The sequence below is a fragment of the Poromitra crassiceps genome, assembly GCF_964638095.1.
Source record: "Poromitra crassiceps genome assembly, chromosome: 1".
Classification (NCBI taxonomy): domain Eukaryota; kingdom Metazoa; phylum Chordata; class Actinopteri; order Beryciformes; family Melamphaidae; genus Poromitra; species Poromitra crassiceps.
In genome coordinates this window covers 36,735,819-36,747,120 of record NC_139623.1, presented here as the reverse complement: position 1 = coordinate 36,747,120, position 11,302 = coordinate 36,735,819, and the positions used below count along the sequence as shown (strand labels likewise).

Below are 11,302 nucleotides of genomic sequence, written 5' to 3'. Positions count from 1 at the left end.
ACTGTCAATGACAGTATGTCCCCATCAGCAGCACTGTCAATGAGAGTATGTCCCCATCAGCAGCACTGTCAATGAGAGTATGTGCACATTGTGCAGGGCTGCTGCTGTTGGCCATAGATGGACAGAGTTTAGCCAGCCTGTATCTGGGTGCCATGCTGCTGTCACTTTCTTTCTAGCCAAGCCCCAAAGCTGCAACTCATCACAATTTCCCACCTAACCTAATCTTAACCTGACTCCCTGGAGACGTTGTTTCCAAACTGTTAGTGTAACCATAACTAGAAACGCAAAAAACAGAATTTTGGAGGGGTGGGGGTGGGGTGGGGGGTGTATTTCATATGGTAAAATAAAATGGATTTCATATGGCCCTAAATCAGTGATAAAAAAAAATATTTTATCAGTGATTTAGGGCCATATGAAATCCATTATCTTTTTCCGAAATTCAGTTTTTTCTATTTTAATTTTAATCTAAGGGTTAGGATCAATTTTGTTTTGCTTTAATTACTTTGCTCTCTCGACACGTTTCTCAAAGTGAAAACCACATTGTGAGGTGACCTGCGGGTCCCACGCAAGACCAACCCCCCTCTCAAAACACCCCAATGGAAAACTGAATTATTTCTCTAGGCCTATTTTACAAATCTGGCCCTATTTTCTAATATCTTAGCCTTTTTTATGAGTAAGTATGTCAAGAAAATGAAAATGATGTTGCGGCCTGGTGGCTGCATACTGTATATCCATCAGATGCAGCATCCTAACATCACCTTGGTGAAAGCATGGCTGAAACATTGTAAAGATCAGCTGCTGGCAGGATCAACAGGTGCCTGGCAACAGCCATCATGAAGGAGCTAACATGGAGCCGAATACAGGGTTCTTAGTTCGTACAGCTTTTGAAGAGTAAAATTCAAGCACTTTTCAAGCACTTTCAACTCAAGGCACCTAAACCAAAAATGTCCAGACTTTGTAAGCCTTTATCTACAGTAAATTGTTACAATGTCTATCTACTGTATGCCTCTGAATGTCTTTAGGTCTATCTTGTTCCATTCCAAGACAGCAAGACCAGTATGATCCAACTCAAGACCAACACCAGAGCAAGTCGCGTCCTAAAGACTAGCTCAACCCAAAACAATTTTTTTTGTTCACATACCTGGGTATTCAGTGTACCTATTTAATAATGTATGCAAGAAAATCACAAAAATCAAATTTCTTTAGTTTTTCCACACTTTTTCACATCAAAAGTTTATTTTTCAGGATTTCCTTCATAAATGTAATCTACAGTATGGCGACGTAATGAAGAACTATCAAATTTCTACCCGCGGCGGGGAATCTGGGCAAATGTTGACATGTCTAAAAGTTATGCCTCTACGTTTTTATGTGTTTCATAGCATAGGTAGGCTATGCTATGCAATGCTGTGAGAAATATACAATAAGTTGCTACTGTATAAATAAAAGGTTTTATTGAGGAAAAAACGCATTTGGTATGGTTTGGATTTTTTTAATTTTTATTACAATTACTCGATTGATTGCTCGTTAACGTTACCAATGATCGATTTCGGAATTTGTGGAAAATGTGCATCCCGAGATACACTCCAACTCCGGTAATGTTAGACATACTGTTATAAGATGTTACTGGAATAAATCACAAAAGCTGTCTAGCTCTCCTTTCTGCCAACTAAATTAACCATGCCACATGTGCTAACGTTACATAACCATAACCATCGCACACGCTTTCTGAAAGCTGTTTCAAATCGTAGCGTTAGCTGAATATGGCCAGGTGGTTCACGGCGCGCTGATCAGTCTGTCCATTCCGGTAACGTTACAATGCTGCAAATAGCTTTTATTTATAATTATCAGCTATCAGGTATAGTGCACTTTTTTTTTTTCTTCTTTTTAGATCCAGTTTCGACCAATCGATTGGTCGGAGCTGTGGTCGATTTCTGGTCGACCAGGATAATCTTTGGTCGAGGGCAGCGCGCGCGCGCGCACACACACACACACACACACACACACACACACACACACACACACACACACACACACACACACACACACAAATGATGAGGTGAGCCAGGACAAATAATGGTTATTCATGACAACTCGGACCGCCGGAAGATTCAACACGGAACCTCCGCCCCCGACATATTTGCGTTCACGCTGCACTTCCTGCTCGGGGGGAAAAAACAAACACAGGCTAGGCTAAAGCAAGGCCGGATTAACCATAGGGCAACCGGGGCAGGTGCCCCGGGGCCCTCGGGGTGAAGGGGCCCTCCAAAAAAAACAAAAAAACAAAAAAGATTTTTTATTTTTATTTTTTTGTCGGGCTCATGTTGGGCTCCACAGAACTATGACACAAATCTAAGACCAATCAGGACAAAATAAAATGTGTTTCCAACAAGATTAAGTCTGATGAATTAGCCTCATTGGATGCCTGTGGGCAAGTGGTGACCAGGGGCGCGGGAAGTGGGGGTGCTTGTGGTGCTGCGGCACCCTCTGCTGTTTTGTATTGGAAATGTAATGTCAATTATTTTTTCATCATTGTAAAGCCACAGCACAGTGAAGAGGATATTAACGTGAAGATTAGCGTCTTCCTTGCTCTCAGAGTGCATCAGATTCATGCATTTTACTTTAAAATGTACAAAATTTATTTGTCCTGGGGGGGCACAGCCCCCCCTAGAAACCCCCCAGTCAGACTAATATCTTTATCCTGCTGGTGCTACCTCTTTGCAAAGCCTAGAATCGCCTATGAGTGAGTGAGAAACTGAATCTCAGAAACGGAATAATAACATAACAGTATAATACTAATGTAAATTTAAAATTAGATATTCCTCTAAATATGCCGAAAAAACATCCAAACATCCGGACGATGGGTAGGGGGGCCCCTGGGAGCTTCAGTGCCCCGGGGCCCCTGGGGGTGTTAATCTGGCTCTGGGCTAAAGGTTGCTATAGCAACCTGTGTTCAGTTAGCATTGTAGCTACCTACTAGCTAACAATGCTAACCGAATATGCTGAATGCTGAATATCACATATTGCTCTAATCAGAGCGAAACATAGATGACACAAACACATCATACACATATAACATTACATAATTAAGAGATACAATTTTGTGTTAAAACGTCAACAAACGTCTTGATAATAATTATAACGATACAAGTCGCCATTTTGATGTGGCTATGACGTCAACTCAGAGAAAAGCGGAGCTCTGAATGATGATACCCGAATTTCCCATCTGTAATTCCGACCTGGACGACCGTTCAGTTCACTTTCGGAACCCATTTTTTCCGTCGGTCGGAGTTGCCATGAATGTGACTGCGGTATAAGTAAGTATGGCAGCCAACAAAGGAAAGATGTTGCGGTAGCACTGGTTGACAACTTCTTCAATGCACACCTGTAATAAGATTATTTTATTGAAGATTTATTTCAGTTAGGAGGAGGACATGTCTTAAAAATGTTACTCACCAGCATAGTATGATGATATTCTGGAAATATCTGGAGGAGAAAAGGGGAGAGAAGATATTACTATGATTAATTACAACTGGTAGAGTGATTTCTTTTTTCACAGGTTGAAGCCACACAGTGAAAAACAAACTATACATGCAAGCAGGCGCAGACTGCATAATCGGGCACGTCGGGCAAATGCCCGGTGGCCTGGCCTGGCCTGCAAAAAAAAAAAGAAAATGTGGTGCCCGCAGTCAGGCCACTGACTGAACAGCAGGCCAGGCACCGCCTACTGGTTTACTAGTGGTTTTATTACTTTATTAGTTAGTCTGAAATAATAATTACACTTCAGGGTTAAAGTGGGTGCATCTCATTGTAAAATTGGACTCGGCCCAAATTGGGCTTCAAACGGCCCAAATTGTGCTTCAAACGGCCCAAATCTGGCTTCAAACGACCCAAATTGGGCTTCAAACGGCCCAAATTTTTTGCGGTCTTCAAAAACCCAAAACAACTGCTTTCTGTTGACCAAACATTCCATATGGAAGGAAGATCTGAGAATCGATAGGTCTGCTTTATCAGTTTTAAGAGCGTATGCTAGCATTATTCAAGGAATGAATCTGGGTAATGAATCATTATCAAAACTATGTTCAGAATCAGACTAGGACCTGCAAATCTGTTGCCAACACATTTCCCCCTGATTTGTCACTTGTCATTTTTCAGAAATAAAAACACAATAAGAAAAAATAGCTCAATCTAGTGGCAAAGTAAGCCATCACTAGGGGGACTACTAGATCTGTTTGTCAGGTACTCATATTTTAACTTTGGTGCTAAAGGAAAAAAATTTGGTCACAAACTGATTCCCCACAGGAGAAACACTGAGTAGCGATTGACTTGAGAATAACAACATAATAACAACACACCAGCAGCAGCTAACAGTGGCACTGAGCAGGTGTAGACTGTGACGCGGACTCATGTTAAACCCCTGCCTGCTCCTCCTCTCTCTGTTTACTAAACCCCTGCCTGCTCCTCCTCTCTGTTTACTAAACCCCTGCCTGCTCCTCCTCTGTTTACTAAACCCCTGCCTGCTCCTCTCTCTGTTTACTAAACCCCTGCCTGCTCCTCCTCTCTCTGTTTACTAAACCCCTGCCTGCTCCTCCTCTCTCTGTTTACTAAACCCCTGCCTGCTCCTCCTCTCTGTTTACTAAACCCCTGCCTGCTCCTCCTCTCTGTTTACTAAACCCCTGCCTGCTCCTCCTCTCTGTTTACTAAACCCCTGCCTGCTCCTCCTCTCTGTTTACTAAACCCCTGCCTGCTCCTCTCTCTGTTTACTAAACCCCTGCCTGCTCCTCCTCTCTCTGTTTACTAAACCCCTGCCTGCTCCTCTCTCTGTTTACTAAACCCCTGCCTGCTCCTCCTCTCTGTTTACTAAACCCCTGCCTGCTCCTCCTCTCTGTTTACTAAACCCCTGCCTGCTCCTCCTCTCTGTTTACTAAACCCCTGCCTGCTCCTCTCTCTGTTTACTAAACCCCTGCCTGCTCCTCCTCTCTCTGTTTACTAAACCCCTGCCTGCTCCTCCTCTGTTTACTAAACCCCTGCCTGCTCCTCTCTCTGTTTACTAAACCCCTGCCTGCTCCTCCTCTCTCTGTTTACTAAACCCCTGCCTGCTCCTCTCTCTGTTTACTAAACCCCTGCCTGCTCCTCCTCTCTCTGTTTACTAAACCCCTGCCTGCTCCTCCTCTCTCTGTTTACTAAACCCCTGCCTGCTCCTCCTCTCTCTGTTTACTAAACCCCTGCCTGCTCCTCCTCTCTGTTTACTAAACCCCTGCCTGCTCCTCCTCTGTTTACTAAACCCCTGCCTGCTCCTCTCTCTGTTTACTAAACCCCTGCCTGCTCCTCCTCTCTCTGTTTACTAAACCCCTGCCTGCTCCTCCTCTCTGTTTACTAAACCCCTGCCTGCTCCTCCTCTCTCTGTTTACTAAACCCCTGCCTGCTCCTCCTCTGTTTACTAAACCCCTGCCTGCTCCTCCTCTTTTTACTAAACCCCTGCCTGCTCCTCCTCTCTCTGTTTACTAAACCCCTGCCTGCTCCTCTCTCTGTTTACTAAACCCCTGCCTGCTCCTCTCTCTGTTTACTAAACCCCTGCCTGCTCCTCCTCTCTCTGTTTACTAAACCCCTGCCTGCTCCTCTGTTTACTAAACCCCTGCCTGCTCCTCCTCTCTGTTTACTAAACCCCTGCCTGCTCCTCCTCTTTTTACTAAACCCCTGCCTGCTCCTCCTCTCTCTGTTTACTAAACCCCTGCCTGCTCCTCTCTCTGTTTACTAAACCCCTGCCTGCTCCTCTCTCTGTTTACTAAATCCCTGCCTGCTCCTCCTCTCTGTTTACTAAACCCCTGCCTGCTCCTCCTCTGTTTACTAAACCCCTGCCTGCTCCTCCTCTTTTTACTAAACCCCTGCCTGCTCCTCCTCTCTCTGTTTACTAAACCCCTGCCTGCTCCTCCTCTTTTTACTAAACCCCTGCCTGCTCCTCCTCTCTCTGTTTACTAAACCCCTGCCTGCTCCTCTCTCTGTTTACTAAACCCCTGCCTGCTCCTCTCTCTGTTTACTAAATCCCTGCCTGCTCCTCCTCTCTGTTTACTAAACCCCTGCCTGCTCCTCTCTCTGTTTACTAAATCCCTGCCTGCTCCTCCTCTCTGTTTACTAAACCCCTGCCTGCTCCTCTCTCTGTTTACTAAACCCCTGCCTGCTCCTCCTCTCTCTGTTTACTAAACCCCTGCCTGCTCCTCCTCTCTCTGTTTACTAAACCCCTGCCTGCTCCTCTCTCTGTTTACTAAACCCGTGCCTGCTCCTCCTCTCTGTTTACTAAACCCGTGCCTGCTCCTCCTCTCTCTGTTTACTAAACCCCTGCCTGCTCCTCTCTCTGTTTACTAAACCCCTGCCTGCTCCTCCTCTCTGTTTACTAAACCCCTGCCTGCTCCTCCTCTCTGTTTACTAAACCCCTGCCTGCTCCTCTATCTGTTTACTAAACCCCTGCCTGCTCCTCTCTCTGTTTACTAAACCCCTGCCTGCTCCTCCTCTCTGTTTACTAAACCCCTGCCTGCTCCTCCTCTGTTTACTAAACCCCTGCCTGCTCCTCTCTCTGTTTACTAAACCCCTGCCTGCTCCTCCTCTCTGTTTACTAAACCCCTGCCTGCTCCTCTCTCTGTTTACTAAACCCCTGCCTGCTCCTCCTCTCTGTTTACTAAACCCCTGCCTGCTCCTCCTCTCTGTTTACTAAACCCCTGCCTGCTCCTCCTCTCTGTTTACTAAACCCCTGCCTGCTCCTCCTCTCTGTTTACTAAACCCCTGCCTGCTCTTCAAGAAGGCATTAACAGAATGTTTGAGTGACATGGCCACAGCCAAACCCCACTTGTGTGTCAGTGGTTGTGTTAGACTTTCTTGTTGTCTCTCATTTTGACAGGGTCGAAAAAATTTATTCATAATCAATTATTACCTGTGTTAAAATGACAGGTGGTTGTTGTTGATTTTTCTGTCACGATTGTTAAAAAAAGATTCAGTAAATGACGGAAAATATTTGGTTACCGCGACCACTGGTGTGTGTAAAGAATTCAAATGTGTGTGTGTGTGTGTGTGTGTGTGTGTGTGTGTGTGTGTGTGTGTGTGTGTGTGTGTGTGTGTGTGTGTGCGTCTGCGTGTGCATGTGCGTGTGTGCGCGCGCGCGTGCTTAGGACACTTTCTTCAACTGACAGACAAATAGGGGTATTAGCACTTCACAAAGCCCACTCACACTAATTACAAACCCTACTTGACTGACAAGAGTCAATCTCCAATCGCATTGAGCACATCTAGGGGGGAGGGGGGTCCCAGGTTAGGCTATGTTTATCTAGTGGGGTTAGGCTATATTAGGGCTTTTGGAACGAATTTCGAGATTCAAATGTAATTAGATTTCAATCAATATTAATACATTTCGATTTTTATTTTTATTTTATTTTTGCCTACGGCAAATCTCGCCCGTCTCGCCTTGGCCATCCAATCAGCATGTGAAAACAAATTATTTTGTCACGTGATGAACTATTAAACTTAGTTTTCTGAGTCTGAATATAGGTCAGTGGTCTGAATCACAATGATCTCGTTAAATCTCGTGAGTGATGTCCTTGTCATGCATGATGCCAGCCAGCTAACGCTAGCCAGAACTCCCTCATACAAAACTATATTATGCTATATGTTTATCTAGGGGGGTTAGGCTAATATGATTATCTAGGGGGTTAATGTTTATCTAGGGGGCGTTAGGCTATATGTTTATCTATGGGGGTTAGGCTATATGTTTATCTAGGGGGGTTAGGCTAATATGATTATCTAGGGGGTTAATGTTTATCTAGGGGGCGTTCGGCTATATGTTTATCTATGGGGGTTAGGCTATATGTTTATCTAGGGGGCGTTAGGCTATATGTTTATCTAGGGGGCGTTAAGCTATATGTTTATCTAGGGGGGTTAGGCTATATGTTTATCTAGGGCCTAGTTCCTCATTGCGCGGCTCGCGAGACGCTGGCGGCTCTCGAAGCTTTAGTTGGCGGCTCTAAGAAATTGCAAAAAATATATATATATATTTCCCCCCCCCCTGCTCTCCCCAAAATTTCAATAAACCTTTATGGCATATTATTACAATACAACAATACTGGTGTTGACAGTAATAGAAGGTGCCAAATCATTCAAAACAATAAGCATTTTGCTTTTAGGAGTATTGTGCCAGCGTACAGCGCTGTTCCAAAACGTGTCAACGTGTGTCGTTGCCTGGGAAACGCACATCCCATAATACAACTGTTCGCATCGCATCCCATAATAGTATGATGATACTTGGGATGCCATTGCGAACATAGATGCGAACAGGTTAGCTAAAACTTTAGCGTCGCCAGCGACGGCCCCCACTTTTGCAGTCGGGTACGTTTCGAAATCCCTCCAGGCCTGAAAGCCTATATATATATATATATATATATATATATATATATATATATATATATATATATATATATATATATATATATATATATATATATATATATGTGTGTGTGTGTGTGTGTGTGTGTGTGTGTGTGTGTGTGTGGGGGGGGGAAGGGGGGGGTGTGGGGGGGGGGGGTGTGGGTGTGTGTGTGTGGAAAACAATAAAACACAAAAAAAATGGTAGGCAGATGTGCTTGGTTGGGGTGGCTTTTGGTGTTTTGCGGTAAAAGTGGCTCTCCTATTGACTTTGTCCTGCCAGTGCGGCTCTCATCGAAGAAATAGTGAGGATCACTGATCTAGGGGGTTAGGCTATATGCATATGGTTATCTAGGGGGGGGGGGGGGTTAGGCTATATGGTTATCTAGGGGGGGTTAGGCTATGGTTATGTAGGGGGGTTAGGCTATATGTTTATCTAGGGGGGGGGTTAGGCTATATGTTTACCTAGGGGGCGTTAGGCTATATGTTTATCTAGGGGCCACATGCGGCCCGCGGGCGCCCCCTGTGTGGCCCGCAATGGAATTGCAAAAAAAATAAAAAAAATAAAATTACAGTGCACCTGAACGCAACATCCAAGATACCCGCTGAATAAGGCCATGTTCAGACTAGAAGGCCAAATCTGATTTGTGAACTTTAGTGACCTATTAATGACTTTATCCAGATTGGTTTTATGAGTCTGGACGCTCCAAGTCTGATTTGTGTCACTTGTCCCAAACCACATGAGGTAGTTTCCAATCTGCTTTCGACTGATGTGACTTGAGTGCGGACGTGCAGATCCACCAAATCTGATTTGAACGTCACTCGCAACTCGTCATCAAATGCTTCTGCACAGGAAAACCACGTCACCAACGTACGTATTTACTGACGCCCACGTCGTTACCATAGCAACCCATGCAGATAGGCTGTTAGGTCTGGCCACACAGATCCGACTTGAGAATCAGATTTGTGGCAGTGCGGACACACTCCCAAATCAGATTTGGGAAACCAATCAAGATAATGATGATTAATGACTTCATCAGCAAATCGGATTTGCCTGTAATGTGAACATGGCCTAAGTGTCCAAATGTTCATGTCATTCTGGCCAATACTCCACTTCTGTTATAGCATTTCAGTCTGGAATATGGAATATCTTTCAATAATCTATGATTTAGCTGCTAAATTGTCAAATACCCCCGTCTGCTCGCTACCCAGGCACTTATGTACTTAACCTAACTAACTATCCGGTGTGCACAACATTGTCAGACTAAACTCCGTCTGACACCCCAAAAACCTACAATCCGCTACAGAAAAATGTATATTGATTGTTTATTAACTGGCCCCTGGCCTTCTATCATTTCACGAAAGTGGCCCCGGGGCAAAGCAAGTTGAGTATCCCTGGGGTAGGCTATATGTTTATCTAAGGGGCGTTAGGCTATATGTTTATCTAGGGGGGGTTAGGCTATATGTTTATCTAGGGGGCGTTAGGCTATGGGCTCTATCATTGCATCTGCCTATGAACTGCGCCCAACGCCAGACGCAGCACAGATTAGTGGGTGTGGACCTGCGCACTCAATATTTTGGTATCGGCGCTACACGCGGCCTTAGGGCCTGTGTCCACCTAGCTTCTTTTTCCGACGTTAAAAGCTGGGAGTGCGCTGGGGAACGCTGATCCCAGCGCACAATATACAAGGAAGCAGTCTGCAAGTAACGTTAGTTCAGCTTGATAGCTGACAGCTAGCAAGCTAACAACACAGGTAGGCTACGCTATTAAAAGCAGTAAGCACAACACTCACCAGAAATATTAAGTGTCTAGCCGATCTGCTCCCACAATTGAGCCGTTCTGTCTCTGTTGCGATAGTTTTTCCATATGATTAGTTACCAGAAAAGGAGCAGCCGACACCAGCGTCTTTCTGAAAAGTTAAAATATTTTCAGCTGGAAGCGCTGGGAGTCGGCGCACAAAAACGCCGAAAAAAGACGCTGGGCGCTCTGCACTTTCTCTAGACGTCCGTGTGCGCTCGCATACGCTCTCCTCCCATTGGAAACAATTGAAAATAGACGCTGGACCTGAGGAAAAGACGCCAGGTGGACACAGGCCCTTAAGCATTATAACCACGCCTTTTAAGCGTAAAATTATGCACAATCTGCTCATTGGAGAAGTGCAGTAAACGAATCACAAGCTTCCCTTTTAAGCTTCAATTCCACGGAGCGATCCAGTCCGGTCAGAAAAGCCAAGCCCTGCAGAGCTCCCCCCCTCCCTTTCATCCCCGTCTGTCTCTATATTATTCCATATTATTATGCTTCTCAAAAACCAATCTCACTGCAGTTTAAATACTGCAAGCATGTAAATACGCTACACTATAGCAAGATCAAAGTGAAAAGAATGTTCTAAACACATCGGCTAGAAAAATATAGCCTATCCCTATGTCATGATGAGATTAGATTGGTGAAAGTTTGTCCAGAATGATATCGTTTTCTCTCCCCTCCTGCACAGGTATAGGATGATGCACATAAATATAGCCTACATTATGTAAAGTCATTGCATAAATGTGTTTTTATTGTAAAAGAAAATGTGAAGTAAGTCGTCTTATTGAAGCGACATCACAGTAGGAAGTCACAGTAGAACCGTGTTACGGCTGTCACTTATCTCCTAAATTACGTTAAATCTGCAAGGGATATATATACCACCAGGATGACATATATGTTTCACATAGGGTTGTGTTTTGATTTCGAGATTTTATTTTGTCCAATATTGAAATGTTCCACAATTGCATGTTGTGTTAACATTACACATTATTTCTATCTACCTTTCTATCTATTTAGGCTCATTTGGTTGCTATTTATTATCGAAATGTATTAGCCCAATGCATGCTGGGAGATTTCACATTTGTGGCTTTGGTA

General features: G+C 44.4%; 1 protein-coding gene across 1 annotated transcript in view; it reads right to left on the bottom strand.

Annotated features, from left to right (window-relative positions):
* Window positions 1-11,302, bottom strand: part of LOC310782188 (focal adhesion kinase 1-like) — a gene marked incomplete at its 5' end in the record, with an annotated part of 170,277 nt that overhangs the window by 134,240 nt on the left and 24,735 nt on the right. Inside the window, one exon of the mRNA XM_083642875.1 lies at window positions 3,454-3,483. Coding sequence (XP_083499001.1) covers window positions 3,454-3,483 — 30 coding nt within the window. The remainder of the gene's footprint in view (window positions 1-3,453; window positions 3,484-11,302) is intronic.